This window comes from Gadus macrocephalus, chromosome 22 (assembly GCF_031168955.1).
Source record: "Gadus macrocephalus chromosome 22, ASM3116895v1".
Taxonomy (NCBI): domain Eukaryota; kingdom Metazoa; phylum Chordata; class Actinopteri; order Gadiformes; family Gadidae; genus Gadus; species Gadus macrocephalus.
Genome location: NC_082403.1, coordinates 10,387,340 through 10,402,900, shown reverse-complemented (window position 1 = coordinate 10,402,900; position 15,561 = coordinate 10,387,340). Strand labels below are relative to the sequence as shown.

The following is a 15,561-nucleotide window of genomic DNA, read 5'->3' as shown; positions in this document are numbered from 1 at the left end:
TTTCAAACTTCAAATGGCTCAGTTTATGGCCCAATAATATGGCCTAATTCACACATATGAACCACATATGAGTTACCACATATGATATGCGGTAACTGTGGTTCTATTTAATGATATGCGCAATACATTATAAACATAGTTTCTTATCAGTATTGTATGCATTATCGTTATCGACTTGTGTTCCTAATATGCATTTGCCCCCCCCCCCGTTAATATACATTGCCATGGACTGTATTATGCATTACTTGTTTAGTTTGCATGTGTTTAAACAGATGGACGCACACATGTGCGCCCGCATTTATTAATTATTTTACACATACACACACTTCGTTCATTCTTTTTAACACTCATTCGCTGTGAAACAATGTTTTCTCACGATCAAAAAATCATCAATCCTAAAAGTTATGGGCATGTACACGATGTCTGTGTCAAGAAAATATGTGTTTGCTGTACGGTGTTTGCAGATGCATTGATTTAAAAGTACAACTTATTACCGCTGTATCAGCTGTTCTTTCCTAAATAATTTACCAAGAATGTGTGGCTAGGTAGATTAGATGAGCAAAGTGTATGCACGAGGTGCACAAGCAAAATTGTGCATGCACCCTTAAAATGGCATTTGAACAACGCGCCACTGACTTTAAACCAGGTATTTACTGGTTTGTGGCGCAAGTGGTTTCTGAAACTGCAAAATAGCACCAGGGAACGTTTGCGCCAGAACATGCCTCCTCCTTTCGCCGCAAGTTCATTCCCTTATTTACCGACCCGTGGCGCAGGAGGGAAAAGAACGCTCTGCGCCAGTTGCAAACTAGCAATGACACATGCGCCAGTGATTAAGTCAATTGCGCCGGATGCAAGATAGGGCCCATCAAGTTTTTGACAAAGATTAAAGAGGGCATCAAGCAGAAGCCTAATGGACACTATGAACATCTACTCACTGGGCCATACCTTACCATACCAATGCCCTCATAGGGGTCTTGTGTCGTTTCCGTAAGGGGCAAGTAGCCAACATGTGTGATGTAGAGCATGTGTTCCATCAGTTTCATTTTGCACCAAGGGACCAAGACTACCTCAGATTCTTGTGGTGGGAAGGAGGTAATCTGGAAGCTCCCCCATCAGTGTATCGCATGAAGGTTCTCTTATTTGGTGCTGCCTCATCGCCAGGATGTGCAAACTTCGGGCTTAAGCACCTCGCTGCACAAGGAGCAGGCAAATTTAACGAAGCCACCTTGAGGTTTATCCAACGCAATTTTTACATTTACGATGGACTGGCCAGTGTGGACAATGAAGCAGAAGCCATCCAGCTAGTCAAAGAAGCTAGGGATCTCTGCTGCACTGGTATGCTCAGCTTACACAAATTCCTTACCAATAGCAAGGAGGTGCTTGCCATGATCCCAAAGAAAGAATGCATAGAGGGTGCTACCGACCTGGACTTGGCCCTTTGGAGAACCCAAGATGGAAAGGGCTCTTGGATTCCAGTGGTGCCTTAGCTCAGATAAGTTCCAGTTCAGAGTCGAGGTAAAGGAATATCCCTTTATCAGAAGAGGAGTATTGTCAACAGTGGCCTCAATTTTTGATCCTCTTGGATTTGTTGCACCCTTCATTTTGATTGGGAAGCAGATCCTGCAAAGGATGAGTCCGGAGAAGATGGACTTGGATGAACCACCTCCTGATGACCTCAATCTGTGTTGGGAAGCTTGGTTGCAAGATCTTCACAATCTGTCTTCAGTTGAGATACCACGATGTACCCTTGACTATCAAGGAAGTTCAGCAGTATGAATTACACCATTTTAGCGACGCTAGTGTGTCTGGCTACGGAACATGTTCGTACCTCAGAGCTGTTAACAAGTCTGGAGAAGAACATTGTGCTCCTGTTATGGGGAAAGCAAGAGTTGCACCAACAAAGGTGACAACAATCCCAAGTCTGGAACTCTCAGCTGCTGTAGTCACCACAAAAACAAGTGATATGCTTTAGTGTGAACTAGAACTGGAAGGCCTATGTGAATACTTTTGGACTGATTCAAAGGTTGTTGTTGGTTACATTAATAATGATGCAAGGCGGTTCCGTATTTGTAGCCAACCGTGTTCAGCGGATTAAATTCAGCACAGAGCCAAGTCAGTGGCATTATGTTGCTTCAAAGGAGAACCCAGCTGACCATGCCTCTCGTGGGCTCACCGTAAAGGAAGTGTAGAGTTCAACTGGTTTACAGGGCCGAGTTTCCTTTGGCAAAGAGAACGACCTCAGGAAGAAGAAATTAAGGTGGGAGAGCTTGATGACGAGGACGCGGAACTCAAAGGAGCATCCAGGTTCACACTACTGAAGCAAAGGAGCATAGGTCACTGTCAGATCGTTTACAAAGGTTTTCAGACTTAAGGACAGCGGTAAGAGCCATAGCAAGACTTAAGCGGTATGCAAAGGAGATAAAGGGTCTAAAGACAGTATCTGATAAAGTTACTACACTCAAAGAAAGACAGGAAGCTGAACAATTCATAATCCATGCAGTTCAAGAGGAAGCGTTCAGTGAAGAAATAAAATCTCTGAAGCAAAGCATAGAGCTGCCTGAGTATAATTCAACTAAGCTGCACAAGTTAAGTCCGTTCATTGATAGCCATGATATCCTGAGGGTGGGAGGGAGATTGACAGAAGCAGCACTCCATCCCCACGTGAAACACCAAGCTAGCCTTCCACAAGGCTCAATCATGTGTCTCGCCTATTAATTAAGCACTTCCACGAGAAGGTGCAGGAGTGTCATCTTTTATCTTCAGATGCGTTAGGTGCAGGAAGTTAAGAAAGTGTACTCAAGAACAAAAAATGGCCGACCTTCCACTAGAGAGGATGGAAGCCACCCCTCAATTTACATACAGTGGAATGGACTGTTTATGTCAAGGATGGAAGGAAGAGCTCAAGAGATATGGGCTCCTATTTACATGCATGTGCTCAAGAGCTATCCACATCGAGATGTTGGATGACCAGTGTTTGTATTAACGCAGTTCAAAAGAATGGCGTTAGGCAACGCCGTTACTTTTTAAGTAACGGGGTAATCTAACTAATTACTGTTTCCGTCGTTACAACGTTGTTACCGTTACTGTATGTTAAATGCGGTGCGCTACTATGAATTGATTGAATAAACTGCATAATCCGAACACACCCCTGGCTCCAAACACAAACTGCTAGTGAGGAGACCGGGTGGGTTAACAACGAGATAAGCGATTAAGATTGGCTAAGGCAGAGTCATGTTTCATCGTAGCCAATCGGAGCCAGTGTTTTTACACACAAGCCAGGACATGCGCACCACACACACACGCACACGCACACACCAAACAGATTCGATGAAGCAGCAAAAGTGGCGAGTCCGGAGAAATCCAATGAAAAGTTGGCATTTTCTGTAGTATTGGGCAAATGTTCCACAGCCTTTGCAACCGATCAAATAAAAATTAAGTTGGAAGTATATCAGGGCCTTGAATGATCAGTTCAACCATTTAACACATTATGGCCAAGTGAAAACTGCTCAGAAAAATCGGAATTACATTTACATTTAGGGCATTTAGCAGACGCTTTTATCCAATGCAAGTATATTTGTCATAAGAAGTGAAACAATACATCGCTGTCAGTACAGTAAACATTTTCATAGAACCAAGTGCAAGTACTAACAATCGCTAGGCTAACCCATTCCCCGTGTATAGCAGTGATAGCAGCTACTGCAGAGGCTACACATTGAAGTACTATAAATAAGTGCATACAATAAGTGCCTACATCAATCTGGCCCCCTAATCATCGTCCTGTATAGTTGGCTGACTCATTAATTCCCTCACTCTCCACCTCAAGCTGGTGTGTGGTGAGTGTTCTGGCGCAGATTGGCTGCCGTGCATCCACCAAGTGGGTGCTGCAGAGTTTACCTCCGGCCACTAGGGGATAGTGTTGTATTGCAGACCGCTGACCGGCTGAGTTGGCGGTCTACCTTGTTGTGTTCGCTAGCATTGCAGACGTTCCCGTTGCATAGCATGTTGAGCTGCTGGCATGATTCATGTGAGTCTTTCCTTATTAATACAATTGTTATTGTTAGATACTTGAGATGCTTATGTGTGTATGCATTTATGTGCATGTAGGAATTACTGTTGTTATTACGTTTGTAGCTTACATTGTTATTGTGTGTGATTGCTGCAGGACTTCTTCATCTTTGTCATTAAATCCAAACTCTGACATCGAGGAGTGTATTTCTTCAGGTGCTACACACTGGTGGTGGTTAGTGAGGTCCCCCCTTCACGTAAAGCGTCTTTGAGTGTCTAGAAAAGCGCTATATAAATTCAATCCATTATTACATTAAGTGCCAGGACGTACAACATACAATGCTGGCCGGAAGGGGCTGGATGGCTATGCAGAGTCGAGGTGAACTCTGAACAGGTGAGTTTTGAGTTTTGCGGAAGCTGGTGAGCGACTCTGCAATCCTGACATCTGCAGGGAGCTCGTTCCACCACTGAGGTCCCAAAACAGAGAAAAGTTGTGACTTTGCTGATCGACCTTTGCTTGCTCTTAGTGATGGAGGTACGGTACCAGACGTCCAGCTGAGGTAGTTTAGTGGAGGGATCGAGCTTGGGTGTGTGGCTTGACCAACGCTTGGATGTAGGCAGGGGCAGTTCCATTGACTGCCTTGTATGCCAGTACCATCATCTTGAATCTGATGCTAGCTAATACAGGGAGCCAGTGGATGTCCCGGAAGAGGGGGGTCACATGGGAGAACTTAGGTAGGTTGAACACGAGGCGTGCTGCTGCATTCGGCAGGGAGTTCTGCCAGGAGCGAGTTGCAGTAGTCGAGATGACCAGTGATTGGACTAGAAGCTGAGCTGCTTCCCTTGTGAGGAAGGGCCGGATCCTGCGGATGTTGTAAAGTGCAAATCTGCAGGATCGGGCCACCGCTGTGATGTTTGCGGTGCAGCATAACTGATTGTCCAGTACCACACCGAGGTTTCTGGCAGTTGGAGAAGGAGATACAGTGATGTTCTCAACAGTGACCAGTAAGTCCACGTGTGGGCAATCTTTCCCTGGCATTAGGAGGAGCTCAGTCTTGTTGAGGTTAAGCCTCAGGTGATGGGCAGTTGTCCAAGTGCTGACATCTGCCAGACATTCTGATATGCGTGTTGCAATCAGGGCTTTGTCAGATGAGGGGAAAGAGAGGTATAGAGGGAGAACAGAGGGGCCCCACAAATTCTTTGACATATAGCAACTTTCTTTTTTTACAGTAACGTAAATAGTTACTTTCCCTGGTAACTAGTAACTTTAATTATAGAGTAATTCGGTTACTAACTCAGTTACTTTTTGGAACAAGTAGTGAGTAACTATAACTAATTACTTTTTAAAAGTAACGTTCCAAACACTGTGGATGACCTTACCTCTGATGCCTTCCTCAACACGCTGCGTTGCTTTATTGCTTTAAGAGGCAATGTAAGTCAGCTTCAAAGTAACCAAGGCACAAATTTCGTGGGTGCACGGAATGAATTCAAGGAACTTATGAAAGAAATCGAGCAAGAACATGTGAAAGAACTGCGATTGAGCTTTGTCATGAACCCACCTGCTTCCAGTCACATGGGTGGTGTCTGGGAGAGGCAGGTAAGAACGGTCCGAAGTGTCCTTACATCCATCCTAGACCAGTCTGCAAGAAGACTAGACAGTTTCTCACTGAGAACCTTCCTATATGAAGTAATGGCTATAGTGAACAGTCGACCATTGACAACAGAGCATCTCAATGATCCATCAGGACCACAACCTTTGAAATGTACCTTTTTTTTTTTCTTGGTCTTATTCTTTGTTTTTTTACCAGGAAGCTTCCAGAAGCTAGCGTTGCAGCTGCAGACAAGCCACGTTTTTTATTTGCTAAGGTTTTATATTTTAAGCTTTCTTCAAGCGAGATTTAAGTTAACCCCATTGGCTACAAGCTGTCACAATTCATCGTACTCATTCCAGAATAATTTGTATTTTATGATTAGACTAATTATTAATGTAACAATACAAAAAATTGCATACAACAAAATAGACAGATTTCATTTATTTTGAAAGAGTTAACAATATATGTGTGCTTTTATTTCGGGATATTCTGAAAGATACAGAAAAATTGCATTACAAATATTTGTAATAATTTCAATTTTTTATGTTACAATACTGACTTTGTCATAAGCTTCTTATAGCACATATACATGACGACCGCTGAATGCTGTTTGGTGAATATTAAATAGGATTTAACATTTAAAACGTTTAACATTGGATTACCATAGGAAAATAATATCTGATGATAGTCATTCATGTTTTCTTTCGATTAACATATTAAATAATAATATATACATAAAAGATGAACAATAATAAAAACAGTCCATGGCCTATCGATCCATGCATAAAAGAATCCCAAGGAATAGTTTGGATTCTAAATTGTCCTCATTTCTCACTCATTTGCATTTTGCCCGATATTGTTGGAACTGAGTCCTGATCCTTCCCCTTGCAGCACTTGTTCCTAATGAGTTTGCAGATGGCGAACACTGGGATAACTAAACAGGGTATTCCAGCCAAGATGAAGATTATGCTATATATCCAGTCAGGATACTGACGTGCAGCCAGTGTCGGGAAGTCCGGCTGTGGATACAAATGAAAGTCAGGAAGTAGAAAAATCTATATGCCACAGGGGTATGAAAACATCATCCTAAGTGAAGGCAAGATAACGTTAGCTATGCATCATTGTATACCTCAATAAAGTCCCATAAATAAGCTAACCTCAAAAAAAGAGAAATTCAGGTATTAGAGAATACTGACCGCAGCTTCGTCCCACACCAGGTAGGTGAGGTTTTTGGTCACTTGCGTCACTAAGTAAAAGACAAAGATGAAGGCCATGATCAGTGGGCTGACATAGCGCCACGTGATCTGCCAGAACAGGTTTGGCTTGTGGCCGATCATAAACTCCATGTCGTCGTTAAACCTGCCGGTGATGGTAGAGGGGGGGTGGAGGAGGAGAGAGGAAGAGATATCAGATCAATGTGGCACACCTTGCTTGTTGGAGACAGCTTTGACACATGCAGTCTTTAGCTTGTAAAACACAAAACAAATATCATTAATGTTTTTTTACAACACAGCTGGATATTTGACTCCTACCTGTCTACACCATAGATATACATGACGGAAAACATCTCGCAGAAGGCAATGACCAGGAGGGGGATGGATCCTGCAAAACTGTCGAAAAGAGCCAGCCAGTAGCTCCCAGAGCGCATTGCAAATATGAGTCCAATTCCAAAGGACACAAAACACGTTATACCTGATAGGAAAAAAACAAATGGCAACAACAACATAACATGATGGGAAGTCAACACTTTTCCTTTTTCGAAAAAGGTTTCTAGAGTTCTCTGTCATCGAGAGTTAATTGCTCGTAACTGACAGCTAGTGTCCTCCCTAGACATGAGTAACACCTGTGAAAAGTTCTTTGGGCCATTTCTTGGGCAGGATGTTCAGGTCCTGCAGTGGCACCACGACCCCTTCGATGTTTCCAAACATGGTGGAGAGCCCCAGGCAAAAGAGCATGACGAAGAAGAGCACCGCCCACAGGGGGGAAAAGGGCATCTTTATGATGGCCTCGGTGAACACGATGAAGGCCAATCCGGTTCCTTCGACCCCCTGGAGAGTGAACACAGCACCATCCGCACCAAGTCATTTACCATCATGTCTGTTAGTTCAGGCTATCCTTTGCTACTGTGTGGTGATCATTGTTGATTAGTGTGACCTAGATTGTTTATAAATGCTTTAATTGGATTTCAAGGTCAACCCAAGGTCAACCCAATCAATAGTAGACTAGAGAAGGATGATATAATCTTTTGTCTTTGTCATGAAAGATATTAACTTCAATTGCAGCACATTTCAATCGTTGTCCTAAAGCTAAGGTTCAGTGCAGTGCTATGATTAAATAAAGAGTTTTTATTTTCTATTTTTAGGACAGATTATGCAACACTGCAACTTATTTTAAAGCTTGGGTAGGCAATTTACCTGGCTACATGCGCGCATTCTGTCCGTTCACTCATTGCACATTACATTAGTCTTCCACACTGCTAGGCTAAAGCTAGCGAGCTAGTCAAGGGTTTTGAGGGAGTGGCTTTGGAGTGATGCCTGAAGGGAGGGATGGGATGTTTTAGGGTTCGTTACTTTTACAATCAAGCTTACTCTGGCTGTTTTTCCAAAATGACCTACCCTAGCTTCAATCACATTTAAACAGAAAAAAAAGAACGGTTTTGTTTTCATACAGATGTAAGAATATAAATAAAATAGAATCCTGCCCTTCTCCTAACTATATTGACGTTGAATGTTTGTTCTGTATTGTATTTTACTGACCTCGCTAAGTAATCTTTGCAAGTCACAGATTTGAAGAGGCAGGCCTTGAATGATGCTGGGATTGGTGCTGTTTAAGAAGTCCAGCACTTCTTTGTAGTTGGTGTCAGTGATAGAGTTCTCAGGGTAATTGAAGGCATTTGTCAGCTCCAAGATGTTGCTAAAATACAGAACAGGCCATGCTGGTCAGATCGGTAGTAATTGTATTGATCACCGGGGGAAATTGCATTGACAATAATAATTAGACATAATAACAAATAGAAACAAATAAAACACACAAAACAAATATGATATGATTGGGGGATAAATATCATGCAGGGGAAGACCTTCCAATAGCCTGCAAAACCACACATTCTAAAATATGAATGTAAAATTTTAAAAACAACACTAAATAAATGTACTACATTTACAACAATTCCTAAGCTGTTGGACATCATCAACTATTTTGCTCCATGTCTGAACGCAGTGTGTTTTCAACTCACCGGTCCATACAGTCGTCAAACTTCTCTGTGGCTCTGAAGCCAATGATGGAGTAGATGACCGTCGCAGAGAACACAGAGGTGCAGCCGTTGATAATGGAGATGATAATGGCATCCTGTTCACAATTGTTACTATCGGCAGAGATAAACATGAAACAACGCTTGTTAGGGGAGCGATTACCAGACAGGCTTCTCCTCTGGTTGTATAATGTGGTGATTAGCAGAATGGGAGCTGTAGTTTATGTGGTAATTATTAACTGCATGGGAGTTGTTGTTTCATTTTGGAACTTAGTGAATGGGAGTGGTAGTTTGATGTACCACAATGTTTTAGTAAGATATTGTAAATTACTGAATGGGAGTTGCAGTTTGAGGAGGGACATTACTGAATGAGATTTTTGTTTGATGTATTGACTTACTGAATGGTATTGTAGTTTGCTGTAGGGACTTAGTGAAAGGGAGTGGTATTCTGTGTACTTACTGCACAGAGTTGTAGCTTGAGAAGGAGATGATGCCTCCGAAGGCCAGGGAGAAGGAGTAAAAGACCTGGGCACCTGCATCCAACCATGTAGTGGGGTTCATCAGCTCGTTCACCTTATAGAGAGTTGTCGTATAAAAGTATGTAATATTCCTCTCTGAATGACGGTCAGATAACCATCTCTGACTTTATGTCACAGCAGGTACTGTGCTGAATTCAGAGTTTCAGACAGTTTAAGTCTTGGGCATTCTAACAAATCAAACTTTAGATACATTCTCAAAAGTCTGATAGCAGACAAGCTCAAATCTTATCGAACAGAGCGCTTCACTCCTTTGCTTCATATTGTCTCAACCAATCATGTTGCAGGAGCAGGGTATCTGTAAGATCTTAATTGGTTATCAACAGCAAGTATTATCTCATCAGCACTTAACTAACAAGGTTTAAAATCAACACTGTTTAAGTCTAAACAGTTGTTAAACAGTGTTTTATACCATCGCTGTTGAAATATACTTCTTAAAGCCCCTTCTAAAAGCATCATCCACATGCGAAAATTAGGTTCTCTTTGGTGGAATATCTCTGTAACAAATGAGAAACAAGGTGTAACTTAGGCCCATGCTCTGTGCCATCTCAGCCCAGTTGTTCTGCTAAAGCATAGTTTAACTATTGGATCCGAGCCCTGATCTACCAAACCCTTGTGATTTGTGTTTAGAAAGCGGTGCTTACATCAGGGGTAAAGAGGAACTTGATCCCATCCACCGAGCCTTTGAGAGTCAGTCCTCTAATGAGGAAGATGGTAAGCACCACGTACGGCAGAGTGGAGGTGACATAGACGGCCTGCGAATAAGAAAATAATTTTGTACACACAAAAATTAAACAAGGGTTTAGCAACGAAATGTTAAAAACTAGAAAATGCGGAGGGTGCTGCAGTGCAAAGGGAGGCCTAAAGTATTGTTTAATAGGTGTCAAAGAGTGGCAAAAATGTTTTTTAGCAATCCGAAAATCATATATTTTTCGAAAAGATCTGATTAATCGAAAAAACTTTCGATTTTTTTGAGGAATCTGATGGTTGAAAAATAAAAGAAATTCGGCAAATATGATTTGGCAAAAATAAACGTTTTTCGAACGATCTGATTAGTCGAAAATTTTTAGTTAGTTTTTCAAGCTATCTGCTTGAAAAACTAGCTATCTGACCATTCTGAGTATTCTGGGATTGTTTCCCAGTTGAAATGGAACTCCTTACCCTGGCAGTTTTAATGCTATAATTTCCCGAAGGAATTTCCAGTCTGCGTGATAAAGTGACACTTTATATCATCTTATCTCAGCCATAGAGCGAGTGAGGACAGCCTTATGTAATGTCCAAGGTGCTATTTAACACTGACCTTGCCACTGGTCTCAATGCCCCGGATGCAGCAGACGTAGAGTAGGGTCCAGGCAGCCACCAGTGACAGAACCATCCACCACTGCAGACCTCCGGACTCGTCGATGGCCGTGGAGGTGTTCAGAGTCTCCCGGTACCAGAAGTAGTCCACCGTGCTGCTGCGGGCGCACTCTGACACCACGCCTGCATCAGATATGGAGGGAGCCAGAGGGTTAGAGCTTCATCTAGAAGTTTGATTATCTGTGTTTTAAAATAGAAGGATGTTATACCACAATGTTACCTTTTATCTTTTCATACATTGAAATGAGGGACATGCGGTACGAGTGGATGTGGCTTTGAGCGATGATCATGCTGCTGCCCTGATCAGACTTCTTGTTGACCGTCATCATAGAGGAGCACCTACTTGTTCCGTTGGCAGTGAGGGGGCACTGACTCCACGGCAGGGGGTCCTGGAAGGAGTTGAAGAGGTACCACATGATCCAGGCCATGATGGTGTTGTAGTACATGCCCACCAGGAACGACGTCAGCCCTGATGCGATACCTGATACGCCACAGACACAAACGCAAAAGGGCTGGTTATAACCAATGTCGTTGATCTTCTCTGGTGTTTTTTGACCTCTGTTGTTGTGTTGTTCTACCCACCGATGCCGGTGAGGTAAGGGTTGATGGACCTCCAGACCCCAACACTGCCCATCCGCATGCGCTGGCCGATAGCCATCTCCAGGTGTAGCAGTGGGATCCCCTCCAGAACCAAGAGGATGAGGAAGGGGATCATGAAGGCTCCTGTAAGCACCACGTAGAGTCAAGTTCAGGGGCGGTTCTAGGGGGGGTCAGTAGGAGCCAGTGCCCCCGTAAAACTGAACTCGTACCTCCGCTGGTCGGGGGGGTCAATTGCTTGCGATGGTGTGGCACTGTTGCACAAGGCGGAACTTTAGATTTATGATATATCATACTGAATCTTTGGCTGGTGGTGATGCATGATACGGAGTGGTTTGATGTCAGTGAAGGAAACTCAAAATGTTGTGATATTGACAATTACTTTCACCAATGAAACATTTCAAATGTATAATATTGACAATTGCTGTAACTGAAGGAAACACTTAATACTATGCTACAGATATAACTGCTGTAACGGGAAAAAGCCAATTCTTGTACATTGTGTTTTTGAATTACTTAGTACTAAACTAAATATTTTGCGTCCCGGGTTCAATGTGCCCCTCCGACTTATTTTTCAACTTTTCACCGGAGTTGTACTTGATTTGTACTATAGCAATACGTGTCTGTTTTGTTTGGGCTCTTCAAACCAAGTTGGACATTTAAGAAAACCTATAAAAGGTGGATAAGACAATGGAAAATGCATTAAACATATTTTGGGGCATATTTCATGTAGGCCTTAGGGCGTGGATGTTGACATAAATAGTATATTATATATTTTTATTGTGAGAAAATTAATCATCGAGATTAAGTGTCCAAAATGTGTGCATTTATTCTAAATATAACTGGCAACTATAGTGTTATTTTTGCTTTAGTTGCATAGTATTCATCCTCAGGAAAGACTTTAAACATCAATATAATGACAGGGTCAAGCTATACCAACTCTTTTTTAGCGACACAATGTAAATGATTAGCAAGGAACTTCTCAGCTCTCGCATGCATTTTAGCTAATGATTCAAATCACCAGCTGCTTTAGTTAGAGTTTAATTGTTTGCTGTGGTTGGCTGCCAAAAGCCACTCATAATGGCCATCCAAGAATATCAGATCAAGTAAGGCCAGTCGAAGTTAAGTACATCTCATTGAAATGCATTGAAAATTGATAACCAAATCAATCTGATACAATGACTAGGGAATACGCTGTATTGATATCTTATATCAATGAAAACATCTGAATACATGAACAAGCATTAATTATAAGATTCCATGAAAGGCTTAAAGTGAATGTGTGGGGAGGGGAAGCAGTCATCAATTCGGTCCAGCCCAGCCTACCTCCACCGTGGCTCTGACAGAGATAAGGGAACCTCCAGACGTTGCCGAGCCCCACGCAGAAGCCCACGCAGGTGAGCAGATACTGGGCTTTGTTGTCCCATTTGGGCCTGTCTGCAACCTCCTCCTTCTCCATCCTCTCCAGCTCCTGATGAGAGGGGATTCGGTCGTCCAGACCAGGGTTTGGTAGCTTCATCTTGGGCCACTTGAATCCCATGGCGGCGATTCAATCTACAATAAAAAAAATAATCTTCAGAAGGTCCTACTCTCCTTTCTGCATCTGTTTGGTCCTACACTCCTTTCTGCGTCTGTTTGGTCCTCGCATTCACCTCCCGTCTTCAGCCAGTTGTTTTCCTTTGGGATACACTGGCCCGTGTGATCACACTTACTGATAAAAGAAGAGGGTGTCTTAAAAAGGTGTACTTAACCTTGGAGGGTGTTCTCTCCACCAGCATTGAAAGATCATTAATTGTGACCTTTGTCACGTGAGGGTTGTCTGTTCCCATAGCGCAGGCGTTCAGTCATTATCTGTTGTCAGCACGTTTGCAGGGACAGTTTTTATTATAGCTTATGTATTTTGTGACATAACCAAAGGTATCCAACACTGAGAGTGAACATACAGCTAGAGAATGCCTACTTTAGGCATACAGGATGGATGGAAGTTGTTTTTTGTTTTGTATCATGCCTGTCACTGAAAAGTCAGTTAAGCTTCCAAGATATTGTTGGTGTTTATCTTCTCAGCTATTACCAGCCCTGAGACCTTATTCAGTATTTGGTGAATGCATCATGGGATGCAGTTAGGGTTAGGGAGGGGGTTACACAATGATTATATTTAAATTCACATATTGACATTTGATTTGTCAGACGATTGTTTCTCAAGTGACTAACAAGTGTGGCTGTCAATAAAATAAACCAAATAATCAAAGTTGTTATAACAAAAAGAAAATGCAAGTGCAGCAAAACAACGTTTCAGAGTAGCTATAGGAATCAAAGACAAGGCATTTATTTTTTTATGTTCTAAATGCAGCGTAAATGCTGATAAAAAATCAAATTAGTTTGTAAGGTAAAGCGATAGCCCTTTAGATGTTTTCTGAAGACGGGGAGAGATTCTGTAGGTATAATATGGCACTGTATTCGAAATAAACAGAGCAATATTGTCAGTGTTGTTCTTAGAATGTACTACATCAAGATTTCAATGTTGACACAAAAGGGATGGATTGCAAAGCGGGTCTCGTTGAAAGCGTATTTGCCGGTAATATAAAATGTGCTGAAGGTACTCTTGTAATCATTAACAAAAAACAGGGCTTTATTGGCTGACTAGCAATCAACATGAAAGCATGAAAGGCCATTTTCAAGGATTTCCAACATACTATCCATCTGTTTTGGAACAGATATAAATGTATTCATTCTAACTAAACAATATTGCATTTCACGTATATACTTGAGTTGTAAATGCTATTTCCAGAAAGTCTTTTTTTAGGAGAGAAGCAGAAACAAATAAATACTTTAGATTGACTATATAGGGTACTTAAGGGGCTGAGCTTTATATGTAAGTACCTACCATTTAGGCAAGGCAAGGCAAGGCAACTTTATTTATATAGCACTTTCATACACAAGGCAGACTCAAAGTGCTTCACATATAAACATTGTCATACAATAAAATAAAATAATAGATAAGTAAAACAAAACATATGCAAAGGTATGAGTAAAATAGAAAGTTAAAAAGGCATTTTAGTATTAAAATAGCAAACAAAGGCAAAGTTAAAAAAGGGCAAGTCAGGGAGTTTATACCAGCTATTTGTTGCATAGTAACTAAATCCTGCTTTCCCATGTTTCGTGTTTACTCTGGGGATTATTAACAGATTGGTCTCAGAGGATCTTAGTGGTCTAGAAGGCTTATGTAGTGGAAGCATATCAGTTAAATATTTTCGGCCTATAGTAAACCATGAAGGGATTTATAGGTTAGTAACATGATTGGTGTAATATGTTCACATTTTTTGTTCTTTGTTAGAACTCTAGCAGCAGCATTCTGAACAAGCTGAAGCTTCCTCAGAGTTTGTTTTGGGAGACCTGTAAGGAGACCATTGCAGTACTCAAGCTTACTAGTAATAAAGGCTCAGGATGAGATTGTCAATTATTTGTTCAGGTAACAAGGTTGGACATTCAAGATAGCATAACCCTCAGATCCTAGATACAAGGAGTCTTGTGTAAACAGCATTCAATAACAACAAAAGTTTCATTCAACAACATTACCTTTAGTTGCCTATACTACATTGAGTGTCACCCCCTAACAGATATGAGTTCCGCTCCCCTTCCTAATCTGAAGTCCCACCAATAAATAGACCTGAGAAGGTATGGCTGCTGTAAATATAATATTTTATGATAGGATGCATGATCACCTCTATAAACGCTTGATAAAAACTCAGCATTGAATAACTTGATAGAATAATAGAAAAGTATAAATAGGGAATACAATGCATATAATTAAATTATGCTGCAATAAACATTAATTATTGATGATTTAGGCAAGGTTGTGCATTCATGCCCATGACAATGTTCGTTTTTGTATCATGCCTTTTCAGTCAGCTTTACTGACTGAAAGTCAGTAAGATATTGTTGTTTGTTATCTCGTCATTGCGTATACAACATTGTCATTATTGTGTACACGTTTTTAGTAAATATCAATACTCATTGATACAAAAATACTTTGGATTCACGTTAAGTTCATTGCGAAGTTTCCCTTGTCTGGAATTTTGAAACATATTAATAGATCATTGCACATTAATTAAACAATAATGAGACAATTAGGAATCCTTGCCCTTTAATTCACATCTTACAACACACATTTCCATGTTACAAAAATTGTTCTATAGGCCTACAATGGGTATCCTCTTGAACA

The 15,561-nt window shown here is 41.4% G+C and overlaps 1 protein-coding gene across 3 annotated transcripts; it reads right to left on the bottom strand.

Annotated features, from left to right (window-relative positions):
* Nucleotides 1-6,023: 6,023 nt before the first annotated feature.
* On the bottom strand, nt 6,024-13,175 carry LOC132451098 (sodium-dependent neutral amino acid transporter B(0)AT1-like). 3 transcript variants are annotated; one of them, XM_060043392.1, is made up of 13 exons: nt 13,091-13,175; nt 12,666-12,893; nt 11,325-11,465; nt 11,086-11,223; nt 10,684-10,865; nt 10,028-10,138; nt 9,308-9,420; nt 8,833-8,961; nt 8,354-8,510; nt 7,441-7,645; nt 7,130-7,289; nt 6,794-6,956; nt 6,024-6,616 (listed from the first exon to the last, which is right to left on the bottom strand). In XM_060043392.1, the coding sequence occupies exons 2-13, from the start codon at nt 12,877-12,879 to the stop codon at nt 6,422-6,424; spliced, it is 1,908 nt and encodes a 635-aa protein (XP_059899375.1). In that variant the 5' UTR covers nt 12,880-12,893; nt 13,091-13,175; the 3' UTR covers nt 6,024-6,421. The 3 variants fall into 3 exon arrangements, with proteins under 3 accessions (XP_059899375.1, XP_059899374.1, XP_059899373.1); XM_060043391.1 differs by having other exon boundaries at nt 12,992-13,132; XM_060043390.1 differs by lacking the exon at nt 13,091-13,175 and having other exon boundaries at nt 12,666-13,077.
* Nucleotides 13,176-15,561: the final 2,386 nt, after the last annotated feature.

What these genes read in the sequence shown, in the direction of transcription:
- LOC132451098 (XM_060043392.1), bottom strand. Translation starts at nt 12,879, where the DNA reads ATGGGATTCAAGTGGCCCAAGATGAAGCTACCAAACCCTGGTCTGGAC. An exon ending in CCCTTACCTCACCGGCATCG is followed by an intron (nt 11,224 to 11,324) that starts GTGGGTAGAACA and finishes GTGGCGTATCAG; the next exon opens with GTATCGCATCAGGGCTGACG. An exon ending in CCTCACTGCCAACGGAACAA is followed by an intron (nt 10,866 to 11,085) that starts GTAGGTGCTCCT and finishes TATCTGATGCAG; the next exon opens with GCGTGGTGTCAGAGTGCGCC.